This window comes from Erythrolamprus reginae, chromosome 2, assembly GCF_031021105.1.
Source record: "Erythrolamprus reginae isolate rEryReg1 chromosome 2, rEryReg1.hap1, whole genome shotgun sequence".
Classification (NCBI taxonomy): domain Eukaryota; kingdom Metazoa; phylum Chordata; class Lepidosauria; order Squamata; family Dipsadidae; genus Erythrolamprus; species Erythrolamprus reginae.
The window spans coordinates 21951655-21977061 of NC_091951.1; the positions used below are offsets into that span (position 1 = coordinate 21951655).

A 25407-nucleotide genomic window follows, 5' to 3' on the forward strand; every position below is an offset into this window, starting at 1 on the left:
TTGATTGTAAAAAATATGACTTCAGTAACCGAGTTGTCAAAGCGTGGAACTCATTACTGGATTCCATAGTGTCATCCCCAAACCCCCAACACTTTACCCTTAGATTATCCACGATTGACCTATCCAGATTCCTAAGAGGTCAGTAAGGGCGAGTACAGGTGCACTAGAGTGCCTTCCGTCCACTGTCCTATTGCTCTCCTATATCTCCTATATCTTTCTTCTATTCCTATATCTCTTCTTCTATTCTTTCATTGATTCGTTCTATTCCTATATCTTCTCTTCTGTTCTTTCTTAGATATAATTTACTATGAGTACATCCTCTGTAGCCTTCATCATGTATTTTACTATGTGTATACCCACTAAAACCCTCATTGTGTATTGGAGAAAATCAATCAATAAAAATAAAACAAATAAAACTCGTATGGTAGAAAGGGGTGGGTGGATGCAGGGGAGAAATAGTGGTAAAAGCAGGAAGTGACCTAAACTCATTTTACAACTCTTCTTCCTAGAAGCCATTCTAGGAATAGACATCTCTGTCAATTTAACCCTTAGAGAGAATTATCCCTGGTAATTGGGTTTAGATCACTTCCTGCTTTTAACACTATTTCTCCCCCGCATCCACCCACCCCTTTCTCCCATAGGAGTTTTTTCCACTCTGAGGGTCAATGGCTGGGCAGGACCTGGTGAGTTTCTTAAGTTTAAGGAGCAGGGGACACTATTTCCCCCCACTATTTCTATCAATGCATCTACCGTGTTTCCCCGAAAATAAGACATATCCAGAAAATAAGCCCAACAGGACTTTTCAAGACATGCATAATAAGCCCCCCCAATACTTTCCGGGGAAAGAGGGGAGACATGCCTGGAGCCGCTCTTTCTCTGGCGGGAATTTTTGGCTGGGAGAGCGAGGGCAAGCGAGAGACAGCTGCACAAACACACACACACCACAGGACGAGTTAAGCTCCTCTGGACTCTGACTATGTAAGTTTGAAACACGCTCCTGCCTGTGAAGAACAGGAGGCAAGCATTGATTCCTTTATCGCCAATAGGAGCATGTTTCAAAAGACTGCTGAAGGCAGCCCAGAGCAGCTGAGCCAGTCCAGCAAGGGAGGGAGGGAGGGAGGGAGGGAGGGACGGCGACAGGGACGTCTGCTTCTCAAGCCCTGCGCTCATCTGGGCTCTGCCTACGTCAATTTGAAATGCCTCCTGCTCACTCACTGCCGTGTTTATGAACCTTTTTTCTTCAGGGGAACCCTTTGGTGTCTTCAGATTTCTGGCGGAACCTGTACCGTGTACTGGTACTGTTTATGTCCCTCCAAGGTGAGCCCCCAATTTATTTCAATCTAAAGAACATCAGGCTCAGTAGTGTCAGCTTCATCTTAGTTTTGTTTTTTAATAAATCTGTCCAGGTTAGCGGTAAATAAGGTTCAAAAGAGAAGTGTATTTAATAGGAAATTGAACACAAAAATAAGGGGGAAAGATCAGAAGCAATGTGAGAAAATATTATATTACTGAAAGAGTAGTAGATGCTTGGAACAAACTTCCAGCAGATGTTCATGAGACTCTTGGAGCGAAAGGGGAAAGACTTATTACATTTAGTCAAAAGGTTCCTTCTGGTGCTTTTTTCTCGTGCCCTCTTCCCCCTTCCTCACTACAGAGAGAGAGGGGGACACGCGCCAGAGAGGTGAACCAGGAAGTGCATAGCCGGCTGCTTCTGCCACTGAGCTCTGCTGGGAGTTTCGGGTCAGTGGATACAACATCAGGAATGCAACAGAACTCCATGTCCCATGTAGGATGGGTGACCTGCCCCCACCCTGCTCCACCCCGCCTGCCCTGGAACCCCCAAATTGCATCACACCATGAGACGGGTGCCTGTCTTATCTTCCGGGAAGCACAATATCTCCAATTATATATCCCCAGCATTTCAAAATACATTTGATGATAATCACAGCAACATAGAAAGTTAGAAGAGTGACGGCAGAAAAAGACCTCATGGTCCATCTAGTCTGCTCTTATACTATTTCCTGCATTTTATCTTAGGATGGATATATGTTTATCCCAGGCATGTTTAAATTCAGTTGCTGTGGATTTACCAACAACGTCTGCTTGAAGTTATTTCCAAGCATCTACTACTTTTTCATGAAATATTTTCTCATGTTGCTTCTGATCTTTCCCCCAACCAATTTCAGATTGTGCCCCCTCTCTATACAGATTGAGTTCATTAAGTCTTTCATGATAGGTTTTATGCTTAAGACCCTCCACCATTTTTGTAGTCCATCTTTCGACCTGTTCAGTTTTGTCAATATATTTTTGTAGATGAGGTTCCAAAACTGAACACAGTATTCCAAATGCGGTCTCACCAGCGCTCTATAAAGTGTTCTGGTTTCTGGTAGAAGTTTAGTAATTACAAATAACTCTCTTTAAATGCATCATTTCATGAATAAAGCAACTCCGTTTATTTCTCTGCTCTCCTGTATTTTCAAACATTCCAGACATCACTCGGTCCGTTATCTCTCTCTTAGCTGCATTTCTCACATTCTTTTTCCTGTTTCACTTAGACAAGATTTATTTCCTAACTACATAGCTTTAAAAAAGACAGCAGCACTGATTAAATACAATACAAAATACTTGGCTTACTTTAGCATGGCGAAAAACACCTCCATATTTCTTTTCAGCAACGTTGAAACTCCACCCTTCTTCTCCACTAGCCCCCTGACGTGCCAAATAACTCACTACAATATTTAACCCATTCCTCTCCTTAATATCTTCTTCCAGACCTTTGTTCTCTACGTTTTTGAATCCTTCTGAATTTAGGATTAACCCAGCGCGCGTCTGATTCTCCCTCGCTAGATCCTGAACTCATAGCCCCATCCTGTGGCTAGCCTCCCAGCTGTCTGAATCTGAATCCTCAATATCTTCATCATCTTCCAACTGATCAAGAGTAGGTACAACATAAAGTGGGATCACAATCGCCCTCTTCCTGCTTGTTATATCTCTAGCTATGCAGCCAAGCATTCTACTTGCTTTCCCTACCACATGACCACACTGTTCACCCATTTTGAGACTGTCAGAAATCACTACCCCTAAATGCTTCTCTTCTGAACTTTTTGCTAGCACAGAACTGCCAATACAATACTCAGATTGAGGATTCCTTTCCCCCAAGTGCATTATTTTACATTTGGAAACATTAAACTGCAGTTTCCATTGCTTTGACCACTTATTTACGAAAGCTAAATCATTTGCCATATTACAGATGCCTCCAGGAATATAAACCCTATTGCACACTGTAGAGTTATCGGCAAATGGGCAAAACTTCCCTACCAAACCTTCCCCTATGTCACTCACAAACTTCACTAATGTATCTATTTATGTGGAACCGTATCAAAGGCTTTGCTGAAGTCTAGGTAGGCAATATCCACGGGCCACCTTCATCCAACACATTTGTGACATAGTCAAAGAAACCAATGAGATTAGTCTGACATGATTTGCCCTCAGTAAAGCCATGCTAGTTTGGGTCCAATAAGTTATTTTTTTTTAATTATTAATTTATCTTCTTTTGGAGTAAAGTCTCCATCATTTAACTACAACTGATGTCAAGATACCTGGTCTATAGTTGTCAGCTTCTTCTCCACTACCCTTCTTCTGGATAGGCACAACATTGGCCATTCTTCAATCATCAGGAATGTCTCCCGTTAAAAGGGATTGGTTAAACAAATCAGTCAGGGGGGTCGCAGTCACAGGTCTGAGTTCTTTAGGAACTCTGGGGTGGATGCCATCTTGACCCATTGCCTTATTTATCTTTAATTGTCCAAGTTCTTCTAAGACCTAGGCCTCTAAGATCAGTGGAGCTGAATCCCCATAGCTGGAAGCAATTGCTAGTCCTTTGCATTGCTAAGAATGTTGATCAACCCAATTAAACAACTGAATTTAAATGGACATTTGAACATGGATCTCGGTAGTCTTCTATGAATCATAAATAATTTAAGTGATTAGTATTGGGGCATGTTTGACTTTTCACTATAATATATACTTTTATTCTGTTTTTACAATCGTCTCTAATTATTTTATAAACAATTAAAGTTCTATTTTTCTTTGAATCTTACAGACAAAGGGGATGGCTATAAGACCATTCGGGACAATTGAAATAAAAACCAACATTGAAAAGGGAAGAAGATCAAGCAAAAAATGAAAATATTTTCCATTTCTTTTGGAAAAACCATACAATTCTCCTCCTCTTCCAGAAGCTGTTAGACAAGAGAGAGAAAATCGAGAAAGATTTGGAGCTCAAATAAGCAGATTATGCAGAACTCAAGGATACGTTACATGGTTTTTTCCTCCATCAGCAAAAAAGGGAGATATCTGGAAGTCAGTTGAGATGAAAAGGTCAATAATAAAGCCATGTAGAGCAGACAGTCAAACCCAAGACTCGCCTAAAAGAGAAAATATTTGAATGTGCAGACTGTGTAAAAAATGCATTCACAATTTCAGTCATGAAACACCAGAGGACTCACACAGGAGAGAAACCCTTTGAATGTCCTGACTGTGGGAAAGGTTTTAGTGATAATTCCAGTCTGGTGACACACCAGAGGACTCACACAGGAGAGAAACCCTTTCAGTGTCCTGACTGTGGGAAAGGTTTTAGTAGTAATTCCAGTCTGGTGCAACACCAGAGGATTCACACAGGAGAGAAACCCTTTGAATGTCCTGACTGTGGGAAAGGTTTTAGTGATAATTCCAGTCTGGTGACACACCAGAGGACTCACACAGGAGAGAAACCCTTTCAGTGTCCTGACTGTGGGAAAAGTTTTAGTAGTAATTCCAATCTGGTGCAACACCAGAGGATTCACACAGGAGAGAAACCCTTTGAATGTCCTGACTGTGGGGAAAGTTTTAGTGTTAATTCCAGTCTGGTGACACACCAGAGGACTCACACAGGAGAGAAACCCTTTCAGTGTCCTGACTGTGGGAAAGGTTTTAGTGATAATTCCAATCTGGTGAAACACCAGAGGATTCACACAGGAGAGAAACCCTTTGAATGTCCTGACTGTGGGAAAAGTTTTAGTAGTAATTCCAATCTGGTGCAACACCAGAGGACTCACACAGGAGAGAAACCCTTTCAGTGTCCTGACTGTGGGAAACGTTTTAGTGTTAATTCCAGTCTGGTGACACACCAGAGGACTCACACAGGAGAGAAACCCTTTGAATGTCCTGACTGTGGGAAAGGTTTTCGTTCGAGTTCCCACCTGGTGAGACACCAGAGGACTTACACAGGAGAGAAACCCTTTGAATGTCCTGACTGTGGGAAACGTTTTAGTGATAATTCCAGTCTGGTGACACACCAGAGGACTCACACAGGAGAGAAACCCTTTGAATGTCCTGACTGTGGGAAAAGTTTTAGTGTTAATTCCAGTCTGGTGACACACCAGAGGACTCACACAGGAGAGAAACCCTTTGAATGTCCCGACTGTGGGAAAGGTTTTCGTTCGAGTTCCCACCTGGTGAGACACCAGAGGACTTACACAGGAGAGAAACCCTTTGAATGTCCTGACTGTGGGGAATGTTTTAGTGTTAATTCCAGCCTGGTGCAACACCAGAGGACTCACACAGGAGAGAAACCCTTTGAATGTCCTGACTGTGGGAAAAGTTTTAGTGTTAATTCCAGCCTGGTGCAACACCAGAGGACTCACACAGGAGAGAAACCCTTTGAATGTCATGATTGTGGGAAAGGTTTTCGTTCGAGTTCCCACCTGGTGAGACACCAGAGGACTCACACAGGAGAGAAACCCTTTGAATGTCCTGACTGTGGGGAAAGTTTTAGTGTTAATTCCAATCTGGTGAGACACCAGAGGACTCACACAGGAGAGAAACCCTTTGAATGTCCTGATTGTGGGAAAAGTTTTAGTGTTAATTCCAGCCTGGTGAGACACCAGAGGACTCACACAGGAGAGAAACCCTTTGAATGTCCTCACTGTGGGAAAGGTTTTCGTTCGAGTTCCCACCTGGTGAGACACCAGAGGACTCACACAGGAGAGAAACCCTTTGAATGTCCTGACTGTGGGGAAACGTTTTAGTGTTAATTCCAATCTGGTGAGACACCAGAGGACTCACACAGGAGAGAAACCCTTTGAATGTCCTGATTGTGGGAAAGGTTTTCGTTCGAGTTCCCACCTGGTGAGACACCAGAGGACTCACACAGGAGAGAAACCCTTTGAATGTCCTCACTGTGGGAAAGGTTTTCGTTCGAGTTCCCACCTGGTGAGACACCAGAGGACTCACACAGGAGAGAAACCCTTTGAATGTCCTGACTGTGGGGAAAGTTTTAGTGTTAATTCCAATCTGGTGAGACACCAGAGGACTCACACAGGAGAGAAACCCTTTGAATGTCCTGACTGTGGGGAAAGTTTTAGTGTTAATTCCAATCTGGTGAGACACCAGAGGACTCACACAGGAGAGAAACCCTTTGAATGTCCTGACTGCGGGGAAAGTTTTAGTGTTAATTCCAGCCTGGTGAGACACCAGAGGACTCACACAGGAGAGAAACCCTTTGAATGTCCTGACTGTGGGAAAAGTTTTCGTTCGAGTTTCCACCTGGTGAGACACCAGAGGACTCACACAGGAGAGAAACCCTTTGAATGTCCTGACTGTGGGGAAAGTTTTAGTGTTAATTCCAGCCTGGTGAGACACCAGAGGACTCACACAGGAGAGAAACCCTTTGAATGTCCTGACTGTGGGAAAGGTTTTCGTTCGAGTTCCCACCTGGTGAGACACCAGAGGACTCACACAGGAGAGAAACCCTTTGAATGTCCTGACTGTGGGGAAAGTTTTAGTGTTAATTCCAATCTGGTGAGACACCAGAGGACTCACACAGGAGAGAAACCCTTTGAATGTCCTGACTGTGGGGAAAGTTTTAGTGTTAATTCCAGCCTGGTGAGACACCAGAGGACTCACACAGGAGAGAAACACTTTGAATGTCCTGACTGTGGGAAAAGTTTTAGTAGTAATCAGTGTTTCCTATAATTTTTTGGGGGGGTGGGCCGAAAATTATAGTGTCTGAGCGGCAGTCCCTTCGGGACTGGGCGGCACAGAAATAATAATATAATTTCCCTCTCGGCTTCTGTGCAGGTTTGGAAAACTCTGAGTTGATGATGATTTTTTTTTTTTAATTTTATAAATTTTATTATTAAAATTGAAACATGTACATCGTTTAATACAACATATGAAAACATAAAACATAAAATACGAAAAAACAAAGCAAACAAACAAAAACCAAACAGGTAGTAAGGATAAAAGTATCGGCGAATATACAGGGGAGTTGTATTAAAAACGAAAACTAGATCCAGTTATATTTGCTCATTACCATGATTCGAATAGTTTATCTAGAATGTTAAATGCCAGAGTTGAAATAAACGCATTGCAGAGAAATTAACAAATAATAATAAAATTCATATCCAAATATATATAAAGTCTCATGTTATTATATTAGATAAAAAGTTGCTTTATACCAGATTTGTAAGAGTTCAAGGTTATATCTGACATTTCAATCTTGTAGCCTGTTGTTCTCGCTTTTGCTTCCTAGCCAATTATAAAAAGGGTCCCAACAATTATTGAACGTAGCCAATGATTCGTTTCTAACTAGTATAGTCAGTTTCGACATTTCTGCGCAGTATATTATTTTTTTAATTATTACTTCATTTGGGGGTAGCTCATCATTTTTCCACCACTGCGCATAAGTTAGTCTTGCTGCCGTTGTTAAGTGAATAATTAAGTGTACTTGGGGTTTCGGTAGATTTTGTCTGATTATACCCAATAAAAAACATTCAGGAGTCTTGTCTAGTGATAGATTTAGTATTTCATCGATCCAAATTCCAATTTTGTTCCAATATAATTTAGCTTTTGTACATTGCCACCATAGGTGGAAATAGGTGCCCAATTCTTGTTGACATTTCCAACAATTTGGTGAGAGTTTATTATTTAATTTGGTTAGCTTAATTGGGGTAATATGCCATCGGTAAAACATTTTAACTAAATTTTCTTTATAGGATGTGGCAATAGTCAATTTATAGTTCCTACTCCAGAGTATTTGCCATTCCTCCTCTTTAATCTCATTTTTAAGGTCCAGATTCCATTTTTTGACATTAATTTTTGTGCTAAAGTTGTCCAGTTCATTGTAGTTTAAGTAACAGTAAAAAATTTTGATTAGCTGATCTTGGGGGCCTGTACATAGCTTATCTAGCAGGGCATTTTTGCTTATCCCGGTTTTATTTTTATCTTTGTTAAATTTAGTTTGAATCTGAAGGTATTCCCACCATTCCACTTTTTGACCAAGATTTTCTAGTTCTAGCCTTGTTCTAATTGCCCCGTTTGGATTTAGAATATCTTTATATCTTATTATATTGTTTCTTTTGTGTAAATTAGGATGAACATAGGCTTCTAAAGGGGCGTACCAGATGGGAATTCCTTTATAAAGTTTAGGTTTAATTTTTTTCCAAGTGTAAATAAGCGATTTCCTAATCATGTGATTGGAGAAGTATTTATGGGTTGTCAGCTTTCCATCCCAGAGATAGTAGTGCCACCCTAAGTGGAGGTCGTGGCCTTCTAAGTTAAGAAGTCTAGTATTTGTTAGGCTCATCCAGTCTCTCGTCCATGATAGAGATGCAGCAATATAGTAATCCTTCCAAATTGGGAGAGCCAGTCCTCCTTCTTTCTTTCCTTGTAAATATTTTCATCGAATTCGGGGACATTTATTTTGCCAGATGAAATTGTTAGTTATTTTAGTCAAATTATTGAAAAATTCCTGTTTTAATTGTATAGGGATTGTTTGAAATAGAAACAAAATTTTGGGCAGAGTATTTAACTTTATGGCTGCAATCCTCCCAAGTAAGGAAAGTTGTAAATTTCTCCATTTTAACAAGTCAGCTTGTATTTTGTCTATTAAAATATCATAATTGTTTGATTTTAAGCTGGACACTCTATTTGTCAAATTAATGCCGAGGTATTTAATTTTTGTAACTATTTGAATATCCAGTTTAGCTGTTAAGATATCTTTCTGTGATTGTCGCATATTTTTGGTTAGAATTTGCGTTTTAGTTTTATTTATTTTGAGGCCTGCCACTGTACCGTAATCTTCCAGAACTTCTAGTAATTTGGGACCTGAATCTAAAGGGTCTTCTAAGATAAATACCAAGTCGTCCGCGAAGGCTTGAAGCTTATAGGTTTCTTTCTTACATTTTAATCCCCTTATATCTTCCTTATCTCTAATAATTCTAGTTAATACTTCAAGGGTTAAGATAAACAATAAAGGGGACAGTGGACACCCTTGTCTTGTACCTTTATAAAGAGAGATTTTTGTCGATGTATCTCCATTAAGGATAATATAAGCTGATTGGACAGAGTAAATAGCTTTTATTGCATTTATACATTTGGGGCCAAATTCCATATACTCGAGTTGTTTAATCATGAATTTCCAAGACACGTTGTCGAAAGCCTTCTGGGCATCAAGAAATATTAACGCCACTTGTTTTTCATTATGGGCTTCATAATACTCCAGCGTGTCTAACACAATTCTAATATTGTTCTTTAGCTGTCTCCCGGGAAGAAAGCCATTTTGATCCGAATGTATAAAATAATTTAGGAATCCTTTGATTCTACTTGCTAAGATGGAGGTAAAATTTTTATAATCGGCATTTAAGAGAGAAATCGGGCGGTAATTAGTTATATCTGTATGATCTGTATCTTTTTTTGGAATTAACGCTAAATTTGCTTCTGTCCATGAAGTTGGGATTTTACCTCTGTCTAGAGCCTCATTTAACGTTTCTAACATGGCCTTTTCCATTTCTTTGGGAAGATCTTTATAAAGTTCTATGGGGAGCCCATCCGGCCCCGGGGCTTTATTGTTTTTTTGGCTTTTTATTGCTTCTTTTAGTTCTGTAGCGGTGATCGGTTTATTAATTGTATCAACCATTTCTTGTGGTACTTTGGGTAGCTTGGCCTGCTCTAAAATTCCTTGAGTTTTTAGATCATGAGTAATGTTTTGTGTAATATCGGTATACTCATAAAGTTTACTATAGAAATCGCCAGCAATCTTTTTTTTCCTTTCCAGATCATGACATAATTCCCCGTTTTTGTTTTTAAGACAGTTTATAAGTTTCTTTTCTTTTTGTTTTCTGAGTTTATTGGCTAACCATTTGCTAGGTTTATTGGCATTTTCGAAATTATATTGGTTAGTTCTTTTTATTTGTTGTGCCAAATTTTGTTGGTCTATTAAATTTAGTTGATGCTTTATTTGTAGCATGTTTTGTTTAATTTCTTTTTTTGGGGGGAATTTCTGTAATTCTTCTTCTAAGGCCCTATAGTCTTCTTCTAATTTAGCCGATTTCTGTTTTTTTAGTTTAAATTCTTTGGCCATATATGAAATGGCTATCCCTCTGATAACGGCTTTGGCTGTGTCCCAAACATTTTGGAGACTAGTGTGGTCTTTAAGATTTTCTTGAAAGAAAAAGTTCATTTCAGTTTTGAATTTTTGCTTAAAATCTTCCTGGTTTAGTATAGATTTTTGAAGAGACCATCTACAACACTGTTTAGTTCCTTTCCAAGTTACTTTGAGCGCACTGTGGTCTGAGATGTAATTAGGATCTATCTCTATCGAATGAATTTTAGTATTGATTTCTGTTGTTGCCCAGACCATATCCAATCTTGACCAAGATTGGTGCCTGTCAGAATAGAAGGTAAATTTTTTAAGGTTGGGGTTTCTGTCTCTCCAGCTATCTTTCAATTTTAGTTCTTTAGTTAATTCGAAAAAAGCTTTCGGTAGTATTCTTTTCTTTTGTTTGTTCGTTTTATCATTCTTATAATCCAATTCATTATTAATTATACCATTAAAATCTCCTAATAAACAGATATTGTCTGTAGAATGTTCTTTAATGGTATTTAGCAATCTTTTATAAAATCTTTCTTGGCCTTCATTCGGAGCGTAGATATTAATTAATGTTATTGTATCCCGTTCTATAGTTAATTCTAAGATTAGGACTCTACCCTCCCTATCTTTGTATTTCAATTTAGCTTGGATGTTAGAGTTGATGTAACATATTACACCCCTCTTTTTTTCTGCAGCTAGAGACGTAAACAGATTCCCAAGTTTGTTTCTTTTGAGTAAATGTTCAAATTTATTTTTGATATGGACTTCTTGCATTGCAATGATGTCAAAATTTAATTTAGCAATTTTGTTTAAAATTTGATTTCTTTTTTTTGGTGCATTCAATCCATTTATATTAATTGAATATAACTCAATTCCCTTGTTTGGTTTTTCTTGTGCCAAATTTAAATTATCTATACTTGGGTCTTGTTGCCCTTGTGCTTCTTGTTTCTTTTGGGTATCCTGCATAGCCATTATTACCTAAAGTTAGGTTGTCAGTAGCCTGTGTTCCTTCCGAACTGATTGGGATCTGGTCTATAGGTTGTGCACTGGTTGATGGGGGATTCCTTGTTCCTTTACTATCTTGTATCTCGGATGTCCGTTCAGTGGGAAAGTTTTTATCAAAGAATTCTTCTGCTTTTTCGACCGAATCAATTTTCAGCTTTTTGTCTTGCCAGGTCACGAGCATACCCTCTGGGACAAGCCATCTAAAATTTATGTTGTGCCTGGTCAATTTGGCTGACAGAAAGGTGTATGGCCTACGTAAATCTCTAACATGTTTTGGGACTTGTTTTAGAATTACCAATTGTCTCCCCTTGTAATCTATGGGGTCTTCCCGTGCTCTATGAAGAATTTCATCCCTAACTGATTTTTTAACAAACTTGATGTGAACTTCCTTGGGGAGGTTATGGCGTCTGGCGTAATTAGTATTTATTCGATAGACTTCATCAATTTCATTTAGCATTGTGTCCTTTTCAATACCCAGAGCCTTTGAAAGAATATCGGCCATAATGTCTGGTAGGTCTTCACTTTTCTCCTCCCTAAGATTTTGGAATCTAAGGTATTGATTAGCTTTTTCGCTCTCTAATTGAATTACTGTACTTTCTAATTCTTTATTGGCATGAACTAATTTTTCTGTCAGGTCTTCCATTTGTTTATGATCCTGATCAATTCTATCTTCTAAGTCCTGAATTCTTTGTTCATGTTTAATCATCTGCTGTTGGAAGGCCTCATGCCTTTTATCCATGTTTTGCATCCTTTCTTTTAACTCGGATGTATCGTTCCTCACCTCGCCTATTTCTTTTTTTATGTCTTGATGATTCTTGAGCATTAACAACTGCATTTGAAGCAGCGTAGTTTGGAGGTCTTTATAGGAATTAGACCTTTCTCTGGGTAACATATCTTCCAGAGATCTCTGGGTAGAAGGACTCGGTATGGCTGAGGTAGAATGATTAATTGATTTCTTCCCAGATCCCAGTCTAGACAGATTATAAAGGCTTGTCATTTTTGCGATGGACCACTAGCTAGCCCACTTATACAATTGTCTAATGGTCCGATCCAGAATTTAATATAAGTAGAGTATATTGTTGGACTTCTAGATGTTATAAAGACGGAAAAGCAATTCAAGTTATATCTATTGAAAAACCTTAGAACAAATAGCAAGGGGAGATAGTAAATAGCTAAAGGGAATAGAAAGAGAAATGGGAAGTAAGAAAGTAGTGGGGTAAATTAGTTTCAGTTATTTTGTGTAAATATAAAGTTTAAAGGTAATTCTTCCCTCTAGTGAAAGGGAGAAAAAAAAAAGAAAAAGAAAAGGAACAGGTTCTAGCAGATTTTATGTTAATTAATTATATATATTGTATTAATTGAGTATATATAGATTATTTAGAGTATATATAGATTACAAAGAGGGTATTGCCTTGTCTTATTTGTAGTTAACTTCTAAAGAGAGTTGTCACTTACTAAAGACCAATAGAAAATTAATAAAAACAGAATAATACATATAAACTAAATCAAATTAATACAGTAAGTAAATCTTATCTAATATTTCTATTGTTAAACTATAGTAACCTTATAATTAATAGTTAATATTCAAGAGAAAAAATTACTTTAAAAGTTGGTAATGTAGTCAAATAGCCTATAAGACAATAGATAAGTTAGTAGATTCCTAGCAAAATATTCTATACAAGTGGGAAATGAATATCAGTTAATATATACAATTGATTAGTTAGTTGATACAATTGATAGCAGTTGATATCCTGTTATAGTAAATAGTAAGGTCAATAAATTCATTAAGGTAAATTCATTAAATTTAGATTAATTATACTGAGTATTTTAATATAAATTATGAAATTATAAGATAAAAAATCAGATATTGTACGGTAGAAAAACCTTGTGTGAGTTATCAAATGTAAATAGGAATATAGCAAGACTTTGGAGCTAGGAAATTACTTATTATACATTTAAATAGAATATCAAACCCTTCTGCGTCCTCCAAATCTAAGTCGTAGAGTTCAGGTAGGATTTCAGTGATGCTGCAAGTTGTTGGTTATTGATTAGGCTGGTTAGGTTGGTAAGTAGTTTACTGAATATGTTCGAAATTAACGTGATCGCTCCAAAGGTCTTCTGTCACAGATGTAGTATAGGGTTATTTCCAGTCCTGGAGCTTCACAAAGTGTAATAGAGGCCACAGTTAACTCAGAAGTTTATTACAGAACTCATGCCAGGCCTGGCAGGTACAGACTTAAGCAATAACATACACACAGGCTTATATATAACAAGCTGCCTGAGGCAGCACCCAATCCCCGCAGAGAGAAACTTCCCGCTTACGTTGTAACTACGGGCTGGCGGCCAATCAGCACCCTGGATAGGGATGCCTATCGCCCGGCTCTAATCTGCGGCTGTAACTGAGCAGATATAACACTCCTATCCCTTTCGTTAGCACATACGTAATCTTTCAAATATTCCGGTCTCTTACACAGACGTCCCGATCTCCGTGGCTCTATTTCTTGTTCCTCCCTGGACTCCGGACTCGCCTCTCTGCTTCCCTCGCTTACAAACGGCGAGGCTTCTTCCGAGCTGTCAGTTCCCACATTGTTTCCGCCCCGGTTTAGGGTTTCCTCCATAACATTCCCGGGGTGGCCTTGACCCCTTTCCTCGTCAGTATTCATTCCCTTGTCTAACCGAATCTGGTCCAAATGTCTCCTCCACACTCGGCCATCCCTTAACATGACCTCAAATGACCTGGGACCCAGCTCCCTGCTTACTTTTCCTTCTGCCCAATTCTGCTCTCCTGAATATGAGCGCGCAAACACCCTGTCTCCCACTTTCACCTTCCTGACCGGGGTTTCTGGCCAAGGCACCGACTGTGAATACCACGGATGAAGCCTATCTAAAACTATTCGAAGTTTGCGACCCATTAATAGTTCTGCAGGGGTCTTGCCAGTGGCCACACAGGGAGTAGTGTGCTGTGCTAATAACAAATCCGCCAACCTTTTCTGCCATGAACCCCCAGTCATCTTCTTCAAAGACTCCTTGACTGACCTAACGGCCCGTTCCGCCTGGCCATTACTGGCCGGATGCCAAGGCGAGGTCAGCGCATGGCGGATGCCCACCGATGCCAAGAACGACTCGAACAGTACCGATGTGAATTGCGGGCCGTTGTCCGAAACCAGGAGGTCTGGGAAACCCTGTGTGGCAAATACTGTCATCAATGCCTCTATAACCGTTTGTGACTGTGTGGATTTTAGGTGCACCACCTCCACCCACTTAGAGTGTGCGTCCACAATTACCAGGAAGGATTGCCCCATGAAGGGGCTGGCCAAATCAATATGTATCCGGGCCCAGGGGCCCGCAGGCGGCTCCCATGCCAATGGCTCCCCCCGGGGAGGGAAAGGCCGGTGCTCTTGGCATGTCCTACACTCTGCCACTCTTTGCTCTACCCCCTTATCCAGCCCCGGCCACCACACGTAATCCCTCGCCAGGCTTTTCATGCGCACAATGCCTGGATGGCCATCATGCAAGAGAGCTAATACCTGGCTGCGCTGCCTACTCGGAATTACCACCCTGCAACCTCTCAGCAGAATTCCTCTTTCCACGGAGAACTCGTTTCGACACCTGAAGAAAGGCACATACTCCTTGGCAGGGGCTGAGACAGGCCACCCCCTTAACACCCATTGCCTTACTTGGGACAAGATGAAATCCCGCCCGGTTTCCCAAGCTACCTCGGCTGCAGATAAAATAAGACCTCCTTCTGACAACGCAAAGACTGAACATGCAGGTGCGGGATCCACTAAAACTTCGGCCAGGGGGCATCTGCTAAGGGCATCTGCATGAGATATATGGCGCCCAGGTTTGTATAATAAAGTGTAATTATAGTTTGCAAGGAAAACGATCCATCGTGACATCCTGGGGGATATTACTACAGGGCTTTGACGGGACCCAGACAATAATCCCAATAATGGCTGGTGGTCTGTCACCAGTTCGAAGTGACGGCCATACAGGTACTCGTGGAACCTTCGGACTCCAGCAATCAGAGCCAGCGCCTCCTTGTCGATGTGGCCGTAATTACGTTCCGCTTTAACCAGCGTGCGGGAGAAGAAAGCCAGGGGAGCCTCTGTACCATTTGGCAGTCTGTGGCTTAAGACTGCGCCCACCCCATATTGAGAAGCGTCGCAGGTGAGTACCAGGGGCAACCCAGGTGAGTATTGAGCCAGGATGTTATTAGAAGTGAGTAACTCCTTAACCCCCAAGAACGCGGCTTCCTCCCTCTTTCCCCAATGCCAAGGGGACTGCTTGTCGAGAAGTCTGTGTAAAGGCTCAGCCACCGATGCCTTCTGCGGGATGAAGACCGCATAAAAATTTAGTAAACCCAGGAACGCCTGGAGCTCCCCCTTGGATTGTGGCCTGGGGGCATCCCTGATGGCACGAATCTTTTCAGGGGTCGGGTGTATTCCCTGTCCATCCACCGTGAAACCTAGAAACTCGACCTGGGGCACACCAAACACACATTTCTTAGCCTTCAGTTTAAGCCCAGCCTCCCTGAATTTAGCCAAAACCTTCCTTACTCGTGCCATTAATTCGTCTGTGGAACTCCCCGACACCAGAACATCGTCGAAATACGGCACAGTTCCTTCCAGTCCATATAACAGGCGCTCCATCAAACCTTGGAAAATGCCTGGGGCGATGGAAACCCCGAACTGCAGCCTGTGGCATTTAAATACCCCCCTATGGGTGATGATCGCCTGGGCCTCGGCTGTCAAAGAGTCCACCGGGAGCTGCTGGTAAGCTTGGGATAGGTCGAGCTTGGCAAACACCCGACCCTCCCCCAGAGTGTGTAGCAGCTGTTGCACCACTGGCAAGGGGTATGAATGGTGGGCCAATGCACGATTCACAGAGCACTTATAATCCCCACACAATCTGATTCCCCCATCCCCCTTGAAAGCAATCACCACAGGGGTCTCCCACGCAGCCTGATCTACCGGCTCTAAAACCCCCTGGGCAATTAATCTGTCCAACTCTGCATCTACCTTAGGACGGAGGGGAATAGGGACACGGCGGGCCTTTAAGCGAACTGCTGGGACTTTAGGATCTAAATTGAACGAGATGGGGGTGCCAGTATAACGACCCAAATTACTGTCAAAAACGGCAGGGAACTCCCGTGCCAGCTGTTCAAATCCCGACTCCCCCACAATTGCATTAACCCCCTCCAAAGAGAGTCCCAGAGAAGAGAACCAGTCCAGTCCGAGCAGGCTAGCAAAGGGTCCATCCACCACGACGAGAGGCAGTCTACCGGCGAAAGTCTTAAAGCGGACTGCAAAACGGCCTTCTCCGATGATAGGGATTGCAGCTCCTTGGTAATCCCTCAGGCTCAAAGCGCAGGGCAGCAGGCGACTCTTCCTCCATGCAGGGAAACAACGCTTGAGGGTGGCCCAAGAAATTAAGGAATGAGCAGAACCGGTGTCTACCTGCATGTTACAACGAGAACCCCCCAATTGAACCACCACAGAAATTTTCTCAGCCGAGCCGGCGGTCCTCCTGACATAAGAAGAAACCGGACGAGGGCAGCTGTACACCGCATTGCAGTCATCTCTTCTAGCGGGGGGAAATCTTCTTTGTCCACGAGAATTGAAGCCAGAAAACTCACGCTGCTCCCGGAACGGGGCAGCCGGGGATCTACGAGAATGGCAAACTCTGGCGATGTGACCTTTGGCACCACATCGCCAACATGCCACATCTCGGGACGGGCAATTAGAACGATAATGACCCCCCCCACAGCCACGGCATGGCGACAAAGGAGGACGAGGACGTCCCGTCGGTGCTTCCCTAGCCCGATTAGTAGCCAATCTGCAGACCTCTTCATCTTCTTCGCCCCCTAAATCGCCCACCTCCTCCAGGGCCAGCTTGGGTTTTTCCGAAACAGTGGCTGCCTTTTGCGTGACATTAACTGAGCTGTCCATAGAAGCCAAAGATTGTGTAGATAACTCGAAAGCACGAGCCTCCGCCACCGCAGCTTGAAAGGTTAAATCCCGGATTGCCAGGAGGCGCCGCTTGAGGTGACCGTCTCTGACTCCGAAAACTAGTCTATCCAAAAGGTAGTCATTAAGGTCCCCAAACTCACAATATAATGCCGCTCTACGGAGAGCAGCCAGAAAGTCATTAATAGACTCCCCTTCGGCTTGATTTCGCTGATAAAAAGTGTAGCGACGAGCACACCTCGAAGGGGCAGGGGCATAATGATCTTGTAACGTTTTCAAGAAATCCTCCCAAGACACAAGCAAAGCGGGAGGGGAAATACACCGAGCTGACAGCCAAACTTCTAGCTGCGCTGAGCTGCACTTCCTTGTCTTTTCCAAACCTGCTTCCCACACACAGGAGATCTTTCTCCCTTCAAAATCCGGCCAGAAATGAGTGTTCATGAGACTCTTGGAGTGAAAGGGGAAAGATTTATTGCATTTAGTCAAGAGAGGGGGGGACACGCGCCAGAGAGGTGAACCAGGAAGTGCATAGCCGGCTGCTTCTGCCACTGAGCTCTGCTGGGAGTTTGTCTGTCAGCTCTTCCTCAGGCAGCGCTCAAGAGTTTCTTTCTCCTACCGCCGGACGGGGGTCAGTGGATACAACATCAGGCATGCGACGGAACTCCATGTCCCATGTAGGATGGGTGACCTGCCCCCACCCTGTTCTGCTCTGACCTGCCGAACCTGCCACCTCTAAATTGTGTCCCATCGCGAGACGGGCATCATACTGGTACTGGAGTTTGCCAGCTCTGTGTGGCTGTCGGCTGGTCTCTTTAGAGGAAAAAAGCTTGAAAATACAGAAAAACTGGTTGCGAGGGGAAGCCATTAACAACTTCTCACATTGAGAAGAGTTTATGTATCATATAAGGTTTTTTCCCTGTAAAGGGACCAGCTGAGAGACACACAGAGCTGCTAAAGTCCAGTACAGTGGTACCTCGAGATACGAGTTTAATTCGTTCCGGACCTGGGCTCTTAAGTCGAGCAGCTCTTATCTCGAACGACTTTTCCCCATAGGAATTAATGTAAATAATTTTAATTGGTTCCAGCCCTCAAAAAACTCACAAAGTTAGTCTAAATTATGCAGAAAGACATGTTTTTAATGAAGAAATGTACATGTACATATAAATGAATAATGAAGTTTCTTTCACTTAACTTGTAAACTTTCTTAAACTTTTAAATTTACATATGTTCAACTTCTCTGTCACCCAATCCTGTAGGACAGAGGTCCCCAACCCTTTTTGCACCAGGGACCGGCTTTAAGCGATCAAGAGAGGAATGGGTGAATGAATGGACGGAGGGTGGGAAGGAAGGAAAGAGGGAAGGGACAGGAACAGAGGAAGGAAGCAAGGAAACTTATGAAAGGGGAGAGTAAGAGAGGAATGAGTGAAGGGAGGGAAGAAGGTGGGAAGGAGAAAGAAAAGAAGAAATAGAGGAAGGGAAGGTAAAAGAGAGAAAGAAAAAGAGCAAGAAAGAAAGAAAGAAAGAAAGAAAGAAAGAAAGGGGGAAGGGACAGGAACAGAGGAAGGAAGCAAGGAAACTTATGAAAGGGGAGAGTAAGAGAGGAATGAGTGAAGGGAGGGAGGGAAGAAGGTGGGAAGGAGAAAGAAAAGAAGAAATAGAGGAATGGAAGGTAAAAGAGAGAAAGAAAAAGAGCAAGAAAGAAAGAAAGAAAGAAAGAAAGAAAGAAAGAAAGAAAGAAAGGGGGAAGGGACAGGAACAGAGGAAGGAAGCAAGGAAACTTATGAAAGGGGAGAGTAAGAGAGGAATGAGTGAAGGGAGGGAGGGAAGAAGGTGGGAAGGAGAAAGAAAAGAAGAAATAGAAGGGAAGGTAAAAGAGAGAAAGAAAAAGAGCAAGAAAGAAAGCTGCAAGCACCCCCCCAAGCCCCCCAGGCCGGCTGCAACCTTTTAAAACACGCGCGCCGCTTCGCAGCTGTCTCCTGAAGCCGAACACGGAAGTTAGCGTTTGGCTTCAGGAGACAGCTCCTTGGCGCTTGTATCTCGAATTTGGGCTTGTAAGTAGAACAAAAATATCTCTCCCCTCCCAGCTCTTATCTCGAGTTGCTCTTAAGTAGAGCAGCTCTTATGTCGGGGTTCCACTGTACAGGTAAAACACCCGTCTCACACCCAGCTCCACCCTTGAGCCCTCTGTCCACCCCGCCTGCCCTGGAACCCCCAAATTGCATCACACCACGAGACGGGCGCCTGTCTTATATTCGGGAATGCACAATATCTCCAATTATATATCCCCAGCAATTCAAAATACATTTGATGATAATTACAGCAACATAGAAACCTAGAAGATTGATGGCAGAAAAAGACCTCCTGCTCCATCTAGTCTGCTCTTATATTATTTCCTGTATTTTATCTTAGGATGTGTTGTGATTCCGTCTGAGGCTCCTCAGGGAACGGCTGAACCTCTGCCGGCTCCATGCTCAAAGTGGGAGGATGAGGAACAGGAGGAGGAGGCTCAGGCAGACGGGGAGGAGGAATATCAGGCCGAGGGAGAGGGAGAACAGCCAGAGTCCCCCGGGGTGGAGCTCTCCCCAGCAAGCAGCCTGGAGTCCTTAGATGAAAATGCACAAGCCATAATCGATCTCAGGCAGAGAAGAGCAGCACAACGAAGGGGACAATTAGCCAGGTATTTCCAGCCCTAAATAGGCAACAGATGGGTTTGGGTGTGCTTCTCCCCAGAAAGGCTGAAAAGGCAGACCCACCCTTCCTGTATTGTGGAGTACAGTGATCCCCCGGGTATTGCGATCCCGATCATTGCGAAACGGCTATATGGCGATTTTTCAACCCGGAAGTACAAACACCATCTGCGCATGCGCGCCCTTTTTTCTATGGCCACGCATGCGTAGATGGCGCTGGGCAGATCAGCTGCTGGGCGGCTTCCCTGGGTCTTCCCCCTCTTGCTGGCGGGAGGGCGAGAAGCCCCCCCAGCACCCGCTCGCCCGCCGTTCGCACCGCCGTTCGCCCGGCTCGCCCGCCATTCGCCCTTCGCCCGGCCACCCGCCGTTCGCTCGCTGCTCGCCCGCCGTTCGCCGCTTGCCCGCCCTTCTCCCGGCCACCCACCGTTCGCTCGCTGCTCGCCCGCCGTTCGCCGCTTCCCCGCCCTTCGCCCGGCCACCCGCCGTTCGCTCGCTGCTCGCCTGCCGTTCGCCGCTTGCCCGCCCTTGGCCCGGCCACCCGCCCTTCGCTCGCTGCTCGCCCGCCCTTCGCCGCTCGCCCGCCATTCGCCCGGCCACCCGCCGTTCGCTCGCTGCTCGCCCGCCCTTCGCCGCTCGCCCGCCCTTCGCCCGGCCACCCGCCGTTCGCTCGCTGCTCGCCCGGCCACCCGGGTTCGTTTGGCTTCGGGACATGCCGGCGGCGACGTTTTAAAACAGCCGCGCGGCTTCCCAACTGAGTCCCGAAGCCAAACGCGGAAGTTCGCCTTTGACTTCGGGACTCAGTTGGGAAGCGGCGCGAGCGAACGGCGTGGGCGGGCGAAGGGCCGGCGCGTGGGCAGGCAGGCGGTGGACAAGCGGCGGGCGCGGCAGCAGCGAGGAGTGGGCGGCCGGTAAGACCCCCAGCGCTGCTTCCCAGCTGGGAAGCGGCGCGAGCGAACGGCGTGGGCGGGCGAAGGGCGGGCGAGCTGGGGGCACGCGGGCAGGCAGGCGGCGGACAAGCGGCGGGCGCGGCAGCAGCGAGGAGTTTGCGTGGGCGGCGGGGAAACCCCAATCTTCGGCTCCTCGCTGCTGCGGCGATAGTAAAAACACCATCTGCGCATGCACAGATGGTGTTTTTACTTCCGCAGCGCTACTTCGCGAAAAACCGATCATTGCGAGGGGTCCTGGAACGGAACCCTCGCAATAATCGGGGGACCACTGTATTATCTTTGGGAGTCCTGGGACCTGGCTGTGATCTTTGGCGTCTCGGATTCTGGCTTGTGGCCTTGAAGGCTGAAACCTTGGGGGGAAAGGCGTGGGTCTTATTCTCTACAGTGGTGTGTGTGCCAGCAAGAAGTCTGCTGTATTGTCTCGCTGTCAGGACTCTGCTGTGAAGCCTCATAGCCTGTCTGTTGGGAAGAACAGGTTTTTCTCTGTGTTTATTTTTCAAACTATAAAGTGCCTTTGCTTTTACCAGCGTGTCTGGCTGTTTTGTCCAGTTGGTGTTGAAGTCTGGGGGCACCCAGACAGAACAGGATGGATGGATGTTTATCCCAGGCATGTTTAAATTCAGTTGCTGTGGATTTACCAACCATGTCTGCTTGAAGTTATTTCCAAGCATCTACTACTTTTTCATAAAATATTTTCTCATGTTGCTTCTGATCTTTCCCCCAACTAATTTCAGATTGTGCCCCCTCTCTATACAGATTGAGTTCATTAAGTCTTTCCTGATAGGTTTTATGCTTAAGACCCTCCACCATTTTTGCAGCCCGTCTTTGGACCTGTTCAGTTTTGTCAGTATCTTTTTGTAGATGAGGTTCCAAAACTGAACACAGTATTCCAAATGCGGTCTCACCAGCGCTCTATAAAGTGTTCTGGTTTCTGGTAGAAGTTTAGTAATTACAAATAACTCTCATTAAATGCATCATTTCATGAATAAAGCAACTCCGTTTATTTCTCTGCTCTCCTGTATTTTCAAACATTCCAAACATCACTCGGTCCGTTATGTCTCTCTTAGCTGCATTTCTCACATTCTTTTTCCTGCTTCACTGAGACAAGATTTATTTCCTAACTACATAGCTTTAAAAAAGACAGCAGCACTGACTAAATACAATACAAAATACTTGGCTTACTTTAGCATGGCGAAAAACACCTCCATATTTATTTTCAGCAACGTTGAAACTCCACCCTTCTTCTCCACTAGCCCCCTGACGTGCCAAATAACTCACTACAATATTTAACCCATTCCTCTCCTTAATATCTTCCTCCAGACCTTTGTTCTCTACGTTTCTGAATCCTTCTGAATTTAGGATTAACCCAGCGTGCGTCTGATTCTCCCTCGCTAGATCCTGAACTCATAGCCCCATCCTGTGGCTAGCCTCCCACCTGTTCTACTACCTGTAACCCCGGGCCCCGCACTACTTCATAAACACTATCTGAATCTGAATCCTCAATATCTTCATCATCTTCCAACTGATCAAGAGTAGGTACAACATAAAGTGGGATCACAATCTCCCTCTTCCTGCTTGTTATATCTCTAGTTATGCAGCCAACCATTCTACTTGTTTTCCCTACCACATGACCGCACTGTTCAACCATTTTGAGACTGTCAGAAATCACTACCCCTAAATCTTTCTCTTCTGAACTTTTTGCTAGCACAGAATTGCCAATACAATACTCAGATTGAGGATTCCTTTCCCCCAAGTGCATTATTTTACATTTGGAAACATTAAACTGCAGTTTCCATTGCTTTGACCACTTATTTACTAAAGCTAAATCATTTGCCATATTACAGGAATATCAACCCTATTGCACACTGTAGAGTCATCGGCAAATGGGCAAAACTTCCCTACCAAACCTTCCCCTATGTCACTCACAAACATTTGCAGCTTCAGCCAGCTGCAAATGCACTGAACTATCAGAGATTAAGTTCACTCTTCACTAATGTATCTATTTATGTGGAACCGTATCAAAGGCTTTGCTGAAGTCCAGGTAGGCAATATCCATGGGCCACCTTCATCCAACACCTTTGTGACATAGTCAAAGAAATCAATGAGATTAGTCTGACATGATTTGCCCTCAGTAAAGCCATGCTGGTTAGGGTCCAATAAGTTATTGTTTTTTAGGTATTAATTTATCCTCTTTTTGAGTAAAGTCTCCATCGTTTTAACTACAACTGATGTCAAGATAACTGGTCTGTAGTTGTCAGCTTCTTCTCCACTACCCTTCTTGTGGATAGACACAACATTGGCCATTCTTCATTCATCAGGAACGTCTCCCGTTAAAAGGGATTGGTTAAACAAATCAGTCAGGGGGGGGTAGCAGTCACAGGTCTGAGTTGTTTAGGAACTCTGGGGTGGTTGCCATCTGGACCCATTGCCTTATTTATCTTTAATTGTCCAAGTTCTTCTAAGACCTAGGCCTCTAAGATCAGTGGAGCTGAATCCTCACAGCTGGAAGCAATTGCTAGGCCTTTGCATTGCTAAGAATGCTTGATTGACCCAATTAAACAACTGAACTTGAATGGATATTTGAACATGGATCTCAGTAGTCTTCTCTGAATCATAAATAATTTAACTGATTAGTATTGGGGCATGTTTGACTTTTCACTATAATATATACTTTTATTCGTTTTTATAATCATCTCTAATTATTTTATAAACAATTAAAGTTCTATTTTTCTTTGAATCTTATAGACAAAGGGGATGGCAATAAGACCCACTCGGTCAATTGAAATAAAAAGCAACATTGAAAAGAGAAGAAAATGAAGGAAAAAATCAAAATATTTCCCATTTCTTTTGGAAAACCATACAATTCTCCTCCTCCAGCAGCTGTTAGACAAGAGAGAGAAAATCAAGAGAGGTTTCAAGCTCGAATAAGCAGATTATGCAGAACTCAAAGATAGGTTACATGAAAAGTCAATCAGCAAAAAAGGGAAATATCTGGAAGTCAGTTGAGAGGAAAAGGTCAATAATAAAGCCATGTAGAGCAGACAGTAATGCAGGCCTCTCCCTGTGAGGAAGAACATGGCTTGAATGAAAGTACCACTAAACAAGGCATTGTCCATATTTTTGATGAACTCAGTTTTGGAAAAATTGCATCTTTTTTGTGGAAAAAGAAGAGGTTGCAAATCACAGCTGTTTATACATTGAGGAGCTAGACAGGAGAAGAGCCATGCACACTATCTCAGTGTAGCAAAAATTGGTCAGAACATTTCCCTTGTGATTCTTGGAACCAGCTACGCAAGGGAGAAGCCACAAAATAACCCCAATGTGTTACATCTTTAGTGAGCATGGCAACATGGTGGTACACCAGAAGACACACATGAGTAAGAAAACATATGACTGTGCAGATTGTGTGAACATTTCATTAGAAATTCTCAGGTCATGACACACTAAGGCAGGGGTAGGGAACGTTGGCTCTTCTGTGACTTGTGGACTTCAACTCCCAGAATTCCTGAGCCAATCATGCTAGCTCAGGAATTCTGGGAGTTGAAGTCCACAAGTCACAGAAGAGCCAACGTTCCCTACCCCTGCACTAAGGGATGCACACACAGGAATAACACAATTTGAATAACCTTTGAATGTGCAGACTGTGCAAAAAAAATTCAGTCACAATTTCAGTTATGAAACACCAGAGGACTCACTCAGGAGAGAAACCCTTTGAATGCCCTGACTGTGGGAAAAGATTTAGTGATAATTCCAGCCTGGTGCATCACCAGAGGACTCACACAAGAGACAAACTGTTTGAATGTCCTGACTGTGGGAAAAGTTTTAGTCATAGTTCCCACCTGGTGACACACCAGAGGACTCACTCAGGAGAGAAACCCTTTGAATGCCCTGACTGTGGGAAAAGTTTTAGTCAGAGTTCCCACCTGGTGCAACACCAGAGGACTCACACGGGAGAGAAACCCCTTGAATGTCCCGAGTGTGGGAAAGGTTTTAGTCAAAATTCCAGCCTGGTGAGACACCAGAGGACTCACAAAGGAGAGAAACCCTTTGAATGTCCTGAGTGTGGGAAAGGTTTTAATGATAATTCCAGCCTGGTGCAACACCAGAGGACTCACACAGGAGAGAAACCCTTTGAATGTCCTGACTGTGGGAAAAGTTTTAGTCGGAGTTCCCACCTGGTGACACACCAGAGGACTCGCTCAGGAGAGAAACCCTTTGAATGTCCTGACTGTGGGAAAAGGTTTAGTCAGAGGTCCCACCTGGTGAAACACCAGAAGACTCACACATGAAGGAGAGCGAGGTAGGAGGGAAGAAGGTAAGAGGGAGAGTGGGAGAAAAGGTGGAGGGAAGCGAAAGAGATAGAGGGAGGCTAGTAACATGAAATATAG

At 43.6% G+C, this 25407-nt stretch overlaps 1 protein-coding gene and 1 pseudogene across 1 annotated transcript; both read left to right on the forward strand.

Annotated features, from left to right (window-relative positions):
• Positions 1 to 1242: 1242 nt before the first annotated feature.
• Positions 1243 to 25308, forward strand: LOC139159897 (zinc finger protein 850-like). The gene is made up of 5 exons (XM_070737345.1): positions 1243 to 1317; positions 4103 to 6061; positions 6315 to 6991; positions 8159 to 8173; positions 24692 to 25308. Exons 2-5 carry the CDS (start codon positions 4488 to 4490, stop codon positions 25306 to 25308), a joined length of 2883 nt encoding a protein of 960 aa, XP_070593446.1. The 5' UTR covers positions 1243 to 1317; positions 4103 to 4487.
• LOC139159247 (zinc finger protein 850-like) overlaps positions 1245 to 25407 on the forward strand; it is a 123841-nt pseudogene continuing 99678 nt past the window's right edge.